This window comes from Phodopus roborovskii, unplaced genomic scaffold, assembly GCF_943737965.1.
Source record: "Phodopus roborovskii unplaced genomic scaffold, PHOROB, whole genome shotgun sequence".
NCBI lineage: Eukaryota > Metazoa > Chordata > Mammalia > Rodentia > Cricetidae > Phodopus > Phodopus roborovskii.
This window is the reverse complement of record NW_026126423.1, coordinates 1,086,397-1,104,933: the sequence shown is the minus strand read 5'-3', so window position 1 is coordinate 1,104,933 and position 18,537 is coordinate 1,086,397. Positions and strand designations below refer to the sequence as shown.

Below are 18,537 nucleotides of genomic sequence, written 5' to 3'. Positions count from 1 at the left end.
AATGTTAGGGTGGTATTCAATTGTTTAGCTCTGAACAAACAATGAAAACAATTCCAAATTATGCTCGCAAACAAAAGTGTTTCCTTCACAAAGTTTGTTCTTTTCATGGATTAAGAGAGAAAATTTTATTTCACGTATCACCGTATCACCTATATATTCTGGTCTCAGAAAATCTTAGGGGCTGAAACTGTTCTTTCAAATTAAGAATACTTCTGATCTTTCCAAGGGTTGGGGAACTTTAGTAGTTCGTGTGTATATATAATTTGTATATATGCATATATGTGACACAGTAGGATTTTCTTTTAAATTTCTACCTTAGTGTTTCTGTAAACTCATGTGAAAACAAATTTTCTGAGGAAACAACTCAGGGACAGGTTGGGCTCAGGGTTTCAGGTGTTTTGGTTGGTAGTGGCAGAGGGTATGGGAGGTAGCGACTCACAGAGCCAGGTGGGATGCCAACAGTAGCTGGCTTTCTTGCTTCCCTTTTTATTTCCTCCATGCTCCAAACTTATAGGATGATGTCACCCACATTATCCTGGGAGTCCCCTCACAGAGAACACCAAAGGATATGCTCCGCTCATCTCCTAGATATGTCAGTACATAGCCTTCACTGGAGCCTACAGCCAATCCTCAATAACCCCCACACACACACAAACACACACAAATCTTAACAAGGAAAGGGTTCTTTTGCTTTTTGAGAATAAACAAACCAAATAGATTTGTTAGAGATCGTGCAGTATTAGAAATTTGTTTTGTTTTAAGACAATGCTTGTCTTGGCAGTTGCTTAAGTAGATTGATTTTTTTTTTATTCTGAAAATTCTAGGAAAAAAATGCACTTGGATAGACCCATGCATCACTTACAATTATTATATGATGTGTGAGTGTTTGCATGCATGTATGTATACACACCCTATGTGTGGTACCTACAGAGGCCAGAAGAGGGCATCAGATCCCCTAACCTAGAGTCACTGCTGTTTGTGAATCAGTATGTGTGGGTGCTAGTACCAAACCCAGGTCCTCTGCAAGCAGTCAGCTATCTCTCCAGTGCTAAGCCCATGCATTCATTTTTGTTACCATTTGTACCTTTGTCTCTTTACAAATTCAATTCGGTTTTCCAGATTTTCCTTCAGAATTTGTGGGGAAATAATGACTAGTCTGAAAGACATATTTCTGTCCAGGAAATAACACAAATGTTCTTTTAGAGATCTTAGAATTGGCCAGGGTCCTGTTCTGTTCAGTTTTAGGAAAACTTTTGAGAGTCTCGTAGTTTCCTAAACTAATCTTCCAGCTTGGAGATAAAAAATAGAAAACACAAGCTCACCATCTTCTACCTCAGAAGAGACGAGAAACTCAAAAACCAGAGGAGACTCTGCCCCTGGGAATTCACCACAGATCCTCTCTGCCTTGAAAATCTCATCTTGGTAACAGTGACCTAAAGTTCAGATGTCCAGATTCCATGCAAAGATAGCAAAAGGAAAACTAAAACAAACAAAACCAAACCGATGGTGCATATTCTAACTGTTACCCTGGTACAGTTGCAAAATAATTGTGGGTGTGTAAAAAGTCACTGACTGCTAAATTCTGTTTTACAATACAGGAGCCACAGCTGCAGCCCGGAAGGAGGTCATCAGGAACAAGATCCGAGCGATAGGCAAAATGGCCAGAGTGTTCTCAGTTCTCAGGTGGGCTTCTGTGCGCCTCCCTTTGTGTTTGGAATTTCACTGTGTATCACACAGTAGCTATCGTAACACTTTACTCTGGTGGCTTAAATGTTTCACTGGGAAAGGTTTGTGTTCCCTGAATTGTTTCTTCTTCTTTAAGTTTTAAATTGTCGATTGATCTGTATCTTACATTGTAATCCACTAAATCATTTCCATGAAGAAAGGGTTTATAAGTCGATTACAGTGCATTTTATCCCTCTATCTGATGTGGGATTTAAAACATTTCACAGGGAATATGATTAGGATCCTAGTTCTAGGTTACACCTGGCTTTGGGGGAAAAGATAAATTTATAGGGTACATTTCACTGGATTTTGAGGAAATCAGCATTATGCATAAAGCTGTTGTTTTATGTGAACCCTAATGAATCACTTATGAGGAACAAAACCTTCTCCTGTTTTAGTTCCCTATAGGAGCTGTTTGGTTTTCAGTGGATCATGAATCATCCATCCTATTGGTGTTATTCTGTGTTTTAAAAACAGTTTATTGAGGAATCTTCCATGTGCTATACTTAAATAACCTATTCCTAGATAATGCACAGTGACTCTATTTCTCTTCAAGGACCTCTTTTATGGTATAGTTTTTCCATGAGGAATGCTGCCCATTCATGGATATACACGGGAATGTGGATACCCAGAAGTGCTTTAGGAGATATATAATGTGCGTGCTTTGACAAATGACTGCTGTGATTCACAGCTGTCCCTCTCTCCCTCTTCCCCTCCCTCCTTTGCTTTCCTCCTTCCTCCCTTTCCCTCTCCCTCCTTCCCTGCCTTCTCTTCTTCCCTCCCTCTCCCTCCTATTGGAAACTTAAAGTCCGCCTCAAGCATCTTGCTCAGTTACTTTATTTGTTGAAGCCTTTTGCTGAAGGTGGAGTTCACTCATACCAGCTAGTCTAGCTATCTAACTTGACCATCTCTGCCTTGCAAGTGTCGTCATGCCTGGCTTCTGAGTGGATTCTGGGCATGTGAACTCCATTCATCTTCTTTGCACAGCAGATGTTGTATCCACTGAGCTATCTCCCAGCCTTCAGTTTCTCATGGGGGGGGTTGGAGGGGGGGATTCTGCCTGCTCTTGATTTCTCTCCCTGCTATTTCTGCTACTCTTGGTAGTCGCTGAAGAGTCATTCAGTGGCTTGATGCTTAAAGTAGGGCCTGTAAGAAGGATGAGAAGTATACCCATCATTTCACAAGGATACCCCAGGTCAGCAGCACCTCTGATGCAGCAGGAACTCTTGTGAACAGTCACACTGATTGTGGAAATGAGCCCCATCCCATGTGCACCTTAGTGAGTGAAGCTCTGAGTCTCACCACCCTTCAGTCTTCTTGGGAATCACTCATCCCTGCAATGAGTACATAGCATCAAACTGTGAAAAATAAGCATGCAACAAAAAAGAAGAAGAAAGCAATATACAGAGCTACTGTGTTATCAGTATGGCATTTAATGAAAGTAAGAGAGTTATGGCTGAAATCATCTGAGGAGATATGTACAACCTACATGCAGAAATGGAGTAAGAGAGTTCAAGGTAAAGAAGATACCAGGTATAAAGGTTCTTAAGCAAAAACAGATTGAGCAGTTCTGGGGACTGCTAGGAAATCCTGTGTAGCTACGGAAATGACCCATGGGAATAAAAAAACTATATGACAATCCCATGTTGAGAGGGCAGCTCAGTCATGAACATCTAACCATATCTTATCCTTAGACATACCACAGCATGCTCTTCTTTTCTAATTCAAATCACTAGGAGGAGAAATAGAAACACCCAAGAATTTCCATATAAAAGTCCATGGAGGAAAACAAAACATAAAACAATAGAAGCCTTAATATCAAAATAAGATTTTTATTATTCCAATTTTCAAACCTCATATAAAAGTGGAAGAATTGATGCTATGCAATCCTATATGTCTCAAAGGTCTAGAAGGTTCTGCTAGGCCCATAATGGTTATTGTGTGTGATGATGCCTAGGTGAGACATAAACTCTTAAACCTCATGATGACTAGAATCTTAATATTTGCATGTCAGGAGGAAACAAAAGCAAGATACATTTAACGCGGTTAAATAAGGATCTGGATAAACAAATAGGCCGAATAGATGTTTATTCATGGAGAAATAACTTACAACCTAGACAGATGAACAGCAGGAAATTCAACCCGATCCTCTCCTGTCCGAGTCACACCAGAAAGAGAGCCTTTCCTGGCCCCCTCCGACCTCCTTCCACAGGTCACTCCGCCCATGGCTCCACCCCCAATGGGCGTGGTCAGCCACAGACGGACTATCTCACTACATACATTTTCTTAAGGTCCATTCTAAAAGCATCTGTGTGTCTTGAGTAGGATACAGGGGTCACATCCACAAAAACACAAACTAAGTTTAGTTCGGTAGGCCATGCTGAAGGATGAATTTGAGTTAGGCACTTCATACAGCTGAGATGGAATAACAGACATATAAACTATTGTAAAACCACAAAGCATGTGCTGTATATATGAATAGATGTTGTGCCGTGGTACAGAACAGGGAACCTTCATATTTCCTATATTTCCTAGGTGAGTTGTCCTTAAAGAGACTAACAGTGGAGGAGAGCTAGAAGGATGGGCTGGATTCTGGCAGGTCAGACTCCATCAGTGAAGGTATTTCTGCAAGAGAAGAAATTGTGACCTAGTTATGAGACGTCATAAGGAGCAAGCACATGGTCCTAAGACCAGTACCTATGGAATCATTGAGGTGCAGGCTAAATGTTGGATGCATGTAACAATAATAACACCTAGTAAGCTGATAGAAATGGGAGATACACACACACACACACACACACACACACACACACTCATACCCTAAGCAAAGATGGCACTAATGTGAGCCTTCCTCAAAGCTCCACAAGCAGTAATATATGCTAGAATGTTTGTAAATAATGACTATGATCTGGTGAGGAAATGTAGGTACATGAAAGCTCTAAGTAGCAAAAGAGATACGAAGGTAAATGATTTAGTAAAATCTGAGATTGAAACAAACAAAACAAACAAAAGAAACTCCAATCTAGATCCTCAGTATACTTGAATACCATGATAAAGTGCCTAATCTTTTCTGTGTGTGGCAATGCAGCATCTTGGGATAATTTTCATGGAATGAGAAGCACGCTATAACCCATGCTTTAGATATATATACTTATGCCTGGATTGTCCAGTGAGCTAACCTGTTAGTGGAAGGAAGATTACTTACGAAGCTACTGAAGTACTACAAGCTAAAGGCTTGAGCAGCTCTGGGATGAGGAATGCAAATGAAGGGACAAAATCAAGGACTTGAGGAATCTATAGTTTGCAAGGCAGGAACCAGCAGAATTGATATTGGATGGTGACACAGATTTCTCAGGTACAGATGCTGGATGTACACCCTGTGTGTTAGACACATGCACCACAGTGGGGGGACCAGAAAAGTATCTTTTAATGTCCCTTGTTAGTCAAGCATGGTGGCATATACCTTTAATCCCAGAACTTGGGAGGCAGAGGTCAGCCGGGTCTATAATGAAAGTTCAAGGACTGCCAGGGATATGTGTGTGTGTGTGTGTGTGTGTGTGTGTGTGTGTGTGTGTGTGTGTGTGCATGCGCATCTCCATTGCAGTAGATTTGCCAATCACAAATAGGAGATATGACCTGCTTCAAAATGAGCAGTACACAGAGGCAACATAAATAAAAACACTGAGATACCAGCAGTGGTGGTAATTTGGATTTTGGAGGGAACTGTTAAAATGATATTGGAGTTGTCCTGGAACATGGATAGCAGCACTTTGTGAGTCAAGGCCAGCTCGTGGAGTGGGCGCAAATACATGCAAACATGGTGGAAGTGTTTTAGCACATTTTTTTCTGGAACAGTGTGCTCTCTAATACACTCTTAGACAGTTCTCCACTGCTGAGATCATCTGGCCTCAATTCTGTGCTCTCCTGCAAGAATCTTTATCTGTGATGAGTGATGAGGGAGAAAACGTATTTTGCAACTGTTGTACAAAGCCATAGCCTATGTGATGGATAGGTTACTATTATGTATTGCGATGACTGCAGTGATTGTAGCTGGCTGAACCTTTATGTTGAGGCGGTTAGAAATCCCACCCTGGAGCTTCTGAAGAAGAGGAGTGAACAATGATGTGAATTGGTCTCCTTGCTGAAGAAGGGCGTGGAATATCTGAGAAAGAATAAAGAAGAACCTCTGAGTAGTGCCTCATAATAGAAATACAACAGGAGCCACATCTGTCTTAAATATTCTAGAAAACACCATAAAACAAAAACACAAGGTCCCAGAGTTTCCTAATTCTACATATGATCAGTATATTTATGAGGCAGTCCCAGCCTAATCTGTCATACTACATCCTTGAAAATTGGCACGTTGTTTGGAAGCATACCCTTTGCCTTACTGTCACCATGTTTCCAGTAGTTGACAGCCGTTTGTGGCTAGGGCTAGAGATAGGGAACGGAGAAGGACACCTCTACAAGAACATGATAAATGTGATCAAAGGAGACTTACAAGGAGGTCACACTCCTCAGAGAAGAAAGCATTTTTCTTGAGAGCCCAGCAGAGATGGGTGGAACTCAGAATAAAGACCCTTGTGTGAATCAGGAGTGGGAGTCAGCATTGCAGGGGGCAGGGAATGTGCTGAACAAAGGACAAGAGGCACACAGAAGGAGGCGGGCAGGCAGATGGCTGTTTTCCGGGTGAGGACTTCTGCGTAGTTTACAATTAAATCCCTGTCACTATAGATGTGATTTTATAGAGGAGAAAACTGAAGACCCAAACAGTGAAAGGCATTGTGACCTCCCTTGTGTGGCTGGAATTTAGCGTGGGATCAGCTGGTTTCAAGGGGGTGATTTCCAAAACAAACAGAAGTTCTCAGTATCCTTGGTAGGAAATGCAATTTTGGAAATTGAAAACTTACTTCAGACCACCAAAACACTGTCATTAAAATGCTAACAACCAAATGATCACTGCTATTCATCGGCTTCTAATGTTCATTTTGTTTGCACAACCCTGATTTTAAAATGGGATGTCATGCCAGGATTAATTTGGTGTGTGGAAATGTTTGCCAGTCAGTCATGATGCTAAAACTTGACTTTGAATCTGAATATAAAGGTAAGTTGTGTTCGTTTTCATGGAGGTACTCCTGAGTTTTCCAAATCTACATCATTGGTATTCGAGATGTTTCTTTTTTATATAACCTCCTGATTTGACATCAGAGGCATGAAAAGGTTGAAATTCCCAAATGAATGTAAACAGTGATTAATTGGCTGGCTCAATCTTAATATTCATGAGTAAACTCTGCAGTTAAGAAGATGGAAATCTGTGGATCAGAACTGCCATTACCCTTTCAACTTAAAAAAAAAAAAAAACCTCCTTCTTCCAGTAAATACTTGCTTGAGTATGGACTGTATGTACACATGGTGTTGAGACAGTGTATGTAATGTGATGCATGGGTGGTCAAATCAGAAAGAAACCCTTATCCTCCAGAAGCTTGACAAGTAGGGAGGTGGTCATGAGGGACCAACAGAGCAGAGAGGGCAAACCTGTGAAGGATGGGCCAGAGAGGCCCTCTATGAGGCTGCTGTACTCAAAACAAGAGGTGCTAGTAGCTCCTAAGAGGCCACCACAAAGCACCATGTCTCACATGGTGCTATTTCTGTGGAATGCCACAGAATAATGGAGGTGTTGCCCAGGGCTGAAGGGAGGGAGTAGAGAGCAATGGCTAGTGGGCACCGGAGTGCCCTTGCGGGCAATATGGTGTGTTGTAAAGTTGACTGGGTTGAGCGTTGTGCACTAATCACATCTCTGAGAACAGGCAGGTGGGTTGAGTGTGTGGACTGTCAGTACAGCTGTTGTTGATAAATGAGATGATAGGGTCATGAGAAGCACTAAGATAGAAGAAATGCGTGGAGGTGGAGGCACCAAGATTGTCCGGTTGAGTGGCTGTGGAATGGGAAGGTGAACGTAGCTAAACGGTGATGCTGTAAGCTGGGGCAACTGGCCAGTAGAATCCCAGTTTCTGAGCTGAAGAAAGGTACAGATCTAGGAGAAATTCTGTTCTAGCCATGATAGAAACCATCATAATAAAATGATTTGTACTTGGACCTACTCAGTTCTGTGTGCATAGGTGTGTGTGCCTATACACATGTATTATAAACTTTTCCCTGCACATGTAGGATTGCAGGATCTGTTGTATAAGAAGATAATAGATTATTCCTATTTCATAGGTTTTTGTTTTGGGTTGGTTTGTTTGACTATTGAGTCTGTTAGTGGGTCAAAGAGATTGTTAGATGGTAAACTTAATTGAAATAATGATTCACTTACAACAGTTTTAAAGCAGGGTCATATGAATAATGAAAGAGTTTCATGTAAGCAACTCTGCAAGAAAGAAGCTGAAAAAGAATAGTTCAGAAATATTACCAGCTGCTTGTGGAACAGCTGCCATCGCTCCAAGTGTCTGTCATATGACACAAAGGCCTTCAGTGGCCCCCTGCAATATCCCCAGGTTTCTGACCCTTAGATAAGAGTCACTCCTCAGATGCATGGGATTTTTAGATTGTTCCTGAGCCTGGATACATGACTTCTTGTCACTGAAGATGCACAGCGACAGCTTTGCCTTGTGATACCTTATTGTGAAGCCAGAAGCACCTCAAGGATCTTCCATACACAGGACACCGTAACTGCATAATTGCATAATGTCACTTTACCGCTGAAGTTGTTTATAGAACATTCCCTCTGTGTAGACAGATAAAAAAAAATGGGTTATATTCTGAATAAAACAAAAACTCCAGAGAGTCAATGTGAGGTAAATATGGGTTCTTACACGTCTTTTTTTTTTTTTTTTTTTTCCTCTCTCTCCTCAAAAGAAAAGCAAAAGTTAACTTCCACACCCCTTCTTTGTCTTCCAGAGAAGAGAGTGAGAGTGTTCTGACCCTGAAGGGCCTGACCCCAACAGGCATGCTTCCCAGTGGCGTGCTTTCAGGAGGGAAGCAAACCCTGCAAAGCGGTAAGCAAGCTCAGAGCTGTGACTGGGAGCCAGCCATACCAGTAGAACCTTGAGTTTCTCATTCAGCTCAGTCTTCTCTTTAGTTCTTCTTGGCTGGAAGAAGGGCTAAAACCACACGTCAGTTTGATCAGTCCCATATAAAGCCCCTCATTCACTGCAGCCCCTCATTAGACCATGCATCCTTATCTTCAGGACTCTTTACAGGACATCTCATTAAGGGTGTGCGTGCACATAGCAGTAGGTTTGAGTCCTGCGAGCGCCCCTCCTCAGCCAGTCAACTAGTCTAAGTTTTCTGTTACATGCTAATCGTCTACTTATCTACATGATTGATGAAATGTGCACACAAATACATACATGCATACCTATAGATTTTATTGGAAAGAATATAAAAAGGGTAATTTAAGTATCCACTTCAGGAGAAATGAGATTTATACAAGCCTTTTCTCTCTGACGCATCAGAAATTACAAAAAGAGTGATAACAACTACATTTTGGTTTTCTTTTTTAATAATAACATCTTTCTAAAGTAGACATTTTACTTTATAGTTTTACTGGCTGGGTAAGTGTCATCCAGCGTAACTTTTTGTGATGATGGGAATTTTTTTATGTCTGGCTGCTGGTGACACAGAACCATGCAACAGTTGGCATATAATTAATGGCCCATAATTTTCAATAAATGTAACTTAAATATTCACATATAGCTAGTGTTACCCACGTTAGACAGCACAATTATGCTTATTGTTTCTTCTGCCGTGTATGTTCTTTTATCCGTTTAATTAATGCCAGCACTAATTAGAATATAATTTATACAATGCATACATTTTGCTGTTAGGGTAGACTTTAACAGAAAGAAAATTACAGTGAAAATATAACATAGTATTTTAATACAGTCTCGGCCTCTAGTTTATTTCTCCCCTAGATTTCTCTCATATTTCCTTTCCTATCCCTGTGCTTCATCCTAAAAGACTCATGTATTTTCCACTACATTATTAAGACATTTCTTCCACACAACACATAATAACTCATGACCTGCCATCATACTTTAGGAAGAATAGTCATAACCTTTATTTTCAGGTAATTTCCTCAAAATCACTCTCTTTGAGTTGCCACAGAAACTCAAAACTGGCTTAGTGAAAGCAGGAAAACCTATAGTATTTCAGGAAAAAAAAAAAAAAAAACCCTCTTTGAGTCTATAGTTATAGAAATTAATCACTTCAAAAAACCACACACAAAAAAAAAAAAACCCTTTTCCACTGAAATGAACATTCTGAGCAATTAGCATAAAGAGATCATTTGTGTGCCTCGAGTATTACTCCTCGCCAGCTGATGGAAAGCTACCATTCCTAAGAAGCTCAGCATATAGTAGAGGCCCACAGACAGTCAGGGACTGACTGCACACATCCCATGCTAGGCACACACCAGGCTATGTGTATTTCTACCCCAGCAGTGCTGTGGGGTTCCAGGGTTTTGGCTTTGCTTCTAAAGCTAAGGTCTTTATGTTTTTACAGTGCATAGTGTCACCTTCAGATGGTCACCTGTGTTTGCAGCTTCACCTACTCAAATTTCTTTTATTTTAAACCCATCTGTTTGTGTCATTCTATGTTGAATTCACATACACAAACACACACACAGTCACAAATACTCTGAGTTGAGACTTCATTTCTCCTGAGAATTTGGCAACTTTGTATAATTTAAAACCCAATGTGTTGCCCCTGCTTCACAATTCACCTCTGACCCCCTTCCACAGGCAAAGGAGAAGCTGCTTAACATGTTGACGTGGGGCTCTTCTCTGTGGTTAGGAGGAATCAGGAATGCAGTGCATATGTGGCCATTGCTGTGATTTTAAATTTTAAATTACAAGCCAATGCAAATTAAAGTCCAGGGATGGAATAATATCAATGTTAAGCATTTTGAAGGAGAACAGTTTAATATTTTAGCATCTCATTAAGGGGACATCATCTAGCCCTAACAGCGCAGAAAAGCTTCGAGCCTAAGTAAACAATGGGCTTGCTGGACCTCTGAAATTACTACTTCAGTCTAAATCATACTTCACTCAGAGACCTACTCAGGCAGTTCAACCTTGAGACACCCCATTCCTGAAGATACTGATGGAATTAGTGCTGTTCCTGCCGTGTCCCAACATAACAAGCAACACTTCATTTCCAAAAATGGTGTTGCAACTAGAAAAAGAAAACAACCTGTACTCAACCTGCCTGGCAAAAGACATCCGGGCCTTATCATTCCCTCTGTGGTTCCCTTCTCCTCCCGTCTTTAAAGATTCCTATGTGTTTGCCTCCTAGACAGCTTTATTTTATGTCCCTTGAGCCCTGCCACCACCCCATGCATTTCTACCTGTGGAGGAAACACTGCCATTTGCCACCTAGTGACATGAAGTGTCTCACACATCACAGCCCAGCTTCAAGCTTGCACTGTTCCTCTGGCATTCAGTCACAAATCACCAAGTCTGAATTCTAAAGTGCTCTTAGAGCCAGAAACACATTGCAAATTTCCAAAACCCACCTGTCAATTCAGCCCAAATAACAGAAAGCTTTTCTGCATGTTTCCCTAAAGGACTTTGTCACTGATTAGTGAGCCAGGACTTCAAGCCACCCTTTCATCCCCCCAGGTGTATCAGGCCATGATTGACACCTCTCACTTCTGTGATGTTTTTTGTTTGTTTGGTTGGTTGGTTTCCCCCACACACACACCCCTTTCTTTGTAGCCTGTCTAGTTGTCTGTGCCAGAAGCCAGCACTTAGAGGAACATTAGCCCCCCCCCAGTTCCTTTGATTGTCATTGACTTATTCTTAGCCTTAAAAAAAATCCTCTGCTCATTTTCTCATTCATTTTGCACCCCTTTCTTCTCTTCAGCTACTGTTGAGGCTATTGAGGCTGATGAAGGTAAATTGGCCAGTCCCCTTTCTGTTGTGCCTGCAACAGATAAGGGCTCTGCTGGGTGTATTCATTTTTTTTATTATTTTATTTTTTATTTTTGCTGTAGCTTGTACAGAGTGTGTGGGTGTTGGGCTAACACTTGTGGCTCAGTATTAACCGGAACGTTCTTGCTTTAAAGGGGAAAATGTCCTTCTATGGTTTGTTTGTTTGTTTTTTCCCTTAAAGCTATGTTTGACCTCTGTATACAATGAACCTAGTCTAATCACAGAAAACTAAAGGATTATATACATATATATATATACACATATATCAATTTCTATATATCCTGAATGATGTGGGGTGGGGGCTATGGCAGCTGCTTTGACAAATGACATGTAAAACAGTACGCTTTGAGCTGAACCATCCCTCCCTCAAATCACTTCCAGGTGGGTTAGAGACAAAAGAGGATAAAATTAAGTTGATTCTAGTCTTCACAAGCTTGCAACAACGGAAATGCCTGGTAGTGCTTTGTTATGGTTCAATATCACTTATGTCTCTAAAATATTCCAACATGAGACAGATGTGTAGAGGTAAACTTTTATTCTTGGCAAGTTTGATTGATTGATATTTGTAAGAAATTTAGCACTCACAAAATACTATGAAGAGCCCAAAAAGTATCTGTGGCGGTAAAGTGGCCAACAGGACTATCAAGCAGACAGTTAATTAATGATTCCGGGTGTCTGCCCTATACTAGGCCTCTTGCTAGGAGCTTCAGAGGAAATTGAGAATGGCACGTCTCCAGCTGCCTCCTAGTACTACTCAAGAGCGGTATTGTTGACACTTTGGTAACTAATTTATAATTGAATTGCTGTTTTACTGCAAGGTTATATGAGAACTGCACATGAAAATCATTTTTAAGATACTGCATACCACATCCTCTGGAATTTTTTTTTTGAAAGCATAATTTGAAGTTCCCCTTTAAAACAAAATTCTTCAGTTGTATTTTGTTCTTGCAAAATAATTTACTTTTCACAAATTATGTGCATATATAGTCCTTTGGTGTGATGGAAAACGTGTCACGTTAGCTTTACAATTTGCTCATGATTTGGATATGGTAGGGGAAATGACAGTGATGTAAGAGAAAAATACAACTGTTTCCTAAATAGCAGTGAGCAAACTGCTATTTATGTGGGAATTCTCCATTCCTCTTGGCAAAATCTAATCTGCAGTGTGCATTCCTGTTGATAGTTTGGCTGTTTTCTGTGACTCTGTGGCTCTGTGTTGTGTTAAGTATACTCCCAATGTAAATTGCTAACCCCCACTGTCTGACCAGCAACTGGAGCAGAGCACTTTCTTCCATGCAGGGTAGACAGACTCAGGCAGCAAAGGAGCCCCATCCTGAACTAGTCCCTGTTCCACTAGACTTGGTATTGCTATGCTCCTGCCCTACTAGATGCAAAACCTAGAGAACCTCCACATTTTTGTATTGAATGAAACGGTTTCATGATTTATCAGGACCAACTTTTGACTATGAGATGATGTCATTTCGAAAAAAACTAGGGTGTCTGTTATTTTTGTTCCATAAAATAATTGAATTTGTCTTCAGGGTGGGCGCTCATTAGACACTCCATTATTATTATTATTTGGTTTATTACCAAATTCCAGAATTAAGGAGCTTTGCTTTGGGCCTTGGTCATTCCCCATCTCCCATGTTCTTCCTCTCACACTTGACTAATCACCATTACGCTAACCTGAAAATGCAGATGGGGAACAATCTGTTTTTTTCTTTCTAATGAGCTTGAAACACCTGTGTAAATCTTCTAGGACTGTCATCTGCACATTTGTGTCCCAGTGGCTTGCAAAGTCTCAGCTTCGAACTGAAAGCATAAAATGGGGAGGATACATGTCCCTTGAAAGTGTCCTTAATAAGCCACGGAGATGCGGCCACCTGTATGTATCTCGCTCCCACTTCACAGGGAGTAAAGCAAACTGATGTCATTGGTCCCCATCTGTGTGTTTTATTTTCAGCTCACTGTTGGTGCACCAACCCACTGAGGAAGTTCCTAAGTTTTTCAAAAATACCTCTTGTATCTCTGTACCACACTCAGGGTCATTAAAAGACAACGCATGATAAGTCAAGGTTTTAATTAAAAGAACCTTAACCAATTCAAGTAATTTTTGCTAAAAATTGCGAAAGGCATTCACTCGCCTCTGGTTCTTGCTCTACTGAGAGTGGGTTCTCCTTGGTTGAGGCAGTCATGGGCATCAGTTTGACCTATTTGCTGCTGAAGGGCAGAAAATATCTCTCTCCTTAGCCATTGATCTTTAGTTTTGAATTTCTCTAACCTCCTGGCCCATTATACATAGGCTACGTGGGAAAACAGCTTATGATTTCATCCCACCACCACCACTGAGTTGAGATCTTTGAGGGAATTGGCAATAGAAAAAAAAAAAAAGTCCCTGTCAATTCCTTTCCTAGTTCCTTAGACCTTCTGTTCTAAGCCATGGCTAGAGTCCCAGATAGAGCAGAAAGGGCTTCCACTGCACTGTGGCAGAGCGAGAACGGGGAAGTACAGACTATTTAGCCCAGCGTGTTAATGGATCATCACGCCAGTGATGTGGCCTCTTGTTGCTGGATCCCGAAGCCTGCCCCTGGGACAGCTTTTCTCTGTACATATCCACTGTGAATTTCTGTGATCTAAACCTTGATGAAGACAAGAGAAATGCTTACATCTTAATCACTGCAAGAGGACATTTTGGTTGGCAAGAGACATTGGCTGTTTTCAAACCCTTGGTTCCCTCCAGTATGGTAAGGAGTCTGTTGTGTTGTCTTCAGGTCCCGTCACGTTGTTCTCCACTAAAGGATTCCCACCCACTACGAAGTCTCTAACCTCACCTGACCTGACACAACCGCGGTGCCCTTTGTGATGCTCCACCTAACCTAACTCCTCTCTCTCTTTTCTTAATGATTTTCTGTTTAGCTATCAAAGGATTTTCACCACAACATAAGATCACTAGCTTCGAGGAGGCGAAGGGCTTAGACCGAATTAACGAGAGGATGCCACCTCGCAGAGATGCCATGCCCTCCGACGCCAACCTTAACTCCATCAACAAGGCTCTCGCCTCAGAGACTAACGGCACGGACAGCAACGGCAGTAATAGCAGCAATATTCAGTGACCACTTCCTGTTCACTTTTTTTTTCTTTTCTTTTCTTTTTTCTTTTCTTTGTTTGAGCTGCAGGTCATGATGGGATTGCTGCATCTCAGCAGTTGGATTTTCTTGCCTCTGATGGTAGCTTTGTTCTGGGGGCCAGGAATTGGATTCAGTTTACACTATCATAAAAAAAAAAGAGGGAGAGATAATAAACTATATTTTGGTGAGGGTGGTGATTAAACACCTCTTTTGGGTATGCCTTTTAAAAAAAGCTTCTAGGAAAAAAGTTTTAAAAAGAAAGCTAATGCTAGTCTATACTGCAATGATAGGGGAATGAACGTGTTTTCCTACTGCACTGGGGACTACTAGATAGGTTAATGAAAGGCCTTTTATTCTGTTACTGGACACGAAAACTTTGTCTAATTTCTTATATTCTATTGTACGTTTACAGTGCAGCACTAAAAATGGATGACATCGAACATTTTTAACAACAACAGAAATGATGTACAAACTAAATAAGGACTATTTATTGATAAGGTTTTGCTACTCTTGTCAGACAATGGCTATAAACTGAATTAGGCAGTCTTAAAAAAAAACAAAAACAAAAAAAAAAAAACCTGGAAAAAAAAGAATGTTGCTAATTTGTTAATGCCAAAAAAGAAAAAAAGAAAAAAAAAAAAAAGGACAGTTTAATTTTGTATAGCTTGTGCTTACCTCAGGTTCCTTTAGTTTGCGTGAATGCCCTTCTTTCCGTAGAACACTTATTAATTTGGCAGTGGATACATTTTCTTTAAGTTTAAAAAAAAACTGGAATAATTACACCCATCTTTTTTGCTGTTTATATTTAGGGTTTTTGTTGATAATTCAAGTCTTGGTTGTGGCTTGCTGAATTCAATATTTATGAGTGGTGCATTTTAAGTATAGTGAACACGACACCATAGTGCAGTGACAAAGCATCTATATTCTGTAAAAAACAAAAACAACAAAAAAAAATCTGCCTATGCATGTTTTTTAAGAAAAAAAAAAAAAAACTGGCTGTATCGGCCTGTATGGGACTGTAATGCTCTTAGTGGTCTGACATATACTGGAAATGTATGTATACTGGCGTACTTTATATTCTCTAAAATGCTTAATGCCTTTGAAATTTTGTAATCAAAAAAAAAGCTTTGAAAAAATCTAAAGGGGGAGAGTATTCTTAAAAGTTTTTAAATTAAGCTTGTCAGTGCACACATAGATGGTTGGCATGTTTAGCAAACTTTGTGAAATTTAAATGAGTTTGTAGTTACATGTGAAACTCTAAATGCATGGTAACTGTTGATGTCATAACAGTTTAGTTATCTCGTTCTGTTCTGTCATGTGCCACAAAATATGTACTTTTTCACTTTTTTTCCCCCCTTTGTATATTAGTTACGGGTTACAACTGGTTCATTCTGAAAACAACAACAGACAGCAAGAATCATTCATATTTTTTAACAATTGTATAAGTGCCCAAGTCATTCACTACAGCCTAAAGCCTTGCCTTTGTAATTTGACTTCTGAACTGTTGGCAATCAAAGCATGCACCTGTAACAATGACAAAGAAAAAGCATTTTATATTACTACTCAATAAAATGTGCATGAACTTAAAGATCGCTCACCCTTTCACTGAGTCTGCTGAAGGGAATCTGTGCACAGCCACCATGGTGCCCTCTGGGTGCTGGCCCTTCATCACCCTGCACACTTATGACAGGCTGCTTCCCAAGGGCCTCGTGAGTGGAGGAGTGTGCTACCCACTTCTGCTGTGAAAGTCTGGGTGGATTTGTGTCTCAAAAATCAGGGGAGAGAAGTCTACTTAAAGAGCAGATGCCAACTTCAGGCTCCCTTGAATGCAGGATCTATTTCAGAAACTAGAGCATTCCTTTTAATTGGAGAACAGGAAATAATCATCAACTTGTTATCAGTTTGTTTCAGTTGTGTGGGATGCCCTCCCTGACGTAGCAAAAAGGACTAGTCTCCTAAACACATTTCAGTCAGAGAAGAGCTGCGTTTGTATTGACATGAAGTTTGTATTCCCATGCTTTAGTTATTATCACATGGAGATTTAGGAGACACCACAATTCAGTTTGTTTCTAACATTGTTCATTTTTCAGTGCACTTTGTTTATGTGATAAATTATGCCTATTATATTAAGTAATAAGAATATGACAATTAGTAATAGAATGTACCAAAACAAAGATACATTCACTACCAAAAACTTCCCCATGGTTATTTGAATGAATCAAAACGCTTTTCCTGTGGATATTTACCCGTCTTTAAACAAAAGTGGCATCCAAGGAAAACAAATGCAACTTGCTAGAATGGTGTGAGAGAAATGGAGATTCTGGTACCAATGTGTGTATTTTTTCCTTCTAACTGCAGAGAAAATATCCCCAAAATATTAATAATAATAATAATGATCAGGTTCTTTGGATTCCTTTCTTTTGCAAATTGTGCTAAGGAAACTATGGCATAGAAATAAACATTTGACATTGAAATAAGCAGTTTCTGTGAGTATTGCTTGTCTTTTTGCACAGTTTAGGAAAGAGACACTGTATTTTTTCACATAGTAATTTGATCTGTCAAACAAATCGATATAGAGCTGAAGGTCTTTCTCCAGAATCAACAACACTTACAAATACTTGTGATTAGTCCTGTCTCTTTAAGATGTAGACAGACTGTTGGATTCATGTGTTCTCTTTCTGGGTGCCTGTGTACTAACACACACACATACTTATGGGCACTCACACAGCCACACTCTGCCCCTCCCCACCCCGTAGCTGCCTTTGCCTGGACTAGAGTGACTCACTTATCACAGGGTATTATCATTGCTGCTGAATTTTTATGTAGTGTCTGGAGTTCTAAGAGTTAGATCTGCTAGCCCTGCCACACACAGCAAGCTTTCTTGTCTGAAGTATATTCACCTTACACATATCTTCAAATACATAAATAAATAACTTGAGAGGCTCACCTGACTTAAGAACGATGTCTTAGTCTATCTACAACCCACCATATAAGGCCACTGTGAACACTGGAGTAGCCCATGCCATCTGTCCAGAAAATTGTCCTATGATGCTGTGAAATCCCTATGAACCATTTTGTACTGAAATACTTGCTTTTGCCCACCCTTACTGTACCCATGTGAGACAACTTTAATATTCATCCATTTTCCTGTCCTTAAATTAGACCATTAAAGTGAAGTCTGTGGGTGGAGTAGTCTGTACAGCCTTACTTAAGCATGTCATACTTAAACTTGAGTACTACAAGTCTATCACTCACTGGGCTCCTTGAATTAGACAAACCTGAGATATTTTCTTTACCCTAGGGATATGGCCTTCGTTCATTCTATAATCAGTGTTTATGCTCCGCCCCTCTCACTATGATATCTCTCATTCTTCACTCACATTCATGTGCATAGGTATGTGTGCTTTCATGTACATGTACGTGCGCACGCATGGGTGTGCGTGTGCGCACACACATATACACACACACACACACAATGTCAGGCAGTATATATGAGTTTTTATTATAATATTAAATGTCACCATTCTGTAGGACACTGGGTCAGTGTTGGGCTTAACATGGGCTGATTTTCACCGTGTTTCATGGATACTCACTCATGTGGACTAGGTCCTTGACAATATGGTCATTTGTTAAAAGTATATATAGTACCAAGAAGAAACACAAAGAAAAAAAATGTAGCTATTTCTGGTGAGCATGTTGTCAAGAGGCAACTGACAATATTTGTGATGCCTTTGTGTTTGATGACAAGC

The 18,537-nt window shown here is 40.3% G+C and overlaps 1 protein-coding gene across 2 annotated transcripts in view; it reads left to right on the top strand.

Moving 5' to 3' along the window:
* Ppp3ca (protein phosphatase 3 catalytic subunit alpha) overlaps positions 1-17,265 on the top strand; it is a 287,711-nt gene extending 270,446 nt beyond the window's left edge. Inside the window, exons 11-14 of one of the 2 annotated variants that reach the window (XM_051185440.1) lie at positions 1,599-1,683; positions 8,626-8,723; positions 11,593-11,622; positions 14,577-17,265. In XM_051185440.1, coding sequence (XP_051041397.1) covers positions 1,599-1,683; positions 8,626-8,723; positions 11,593-11,622; positions 14,577-14,773 — 410 coding nt within the window. In that variant the 3' untranslated portion in view covers positions 14,774-17,265. The remainder of the gene's footprint in view (positions 1-1,598; positions 1,684-8,625; positions 8,724-11,592; positions 11,623-14,576) is intronic. The other variant, XM_051185441.1, reaches the window with a different exon arrangement.
* The last annotated feature ends 1,272 nt before the right edge of the window (positions 17,266-18,537 follow it).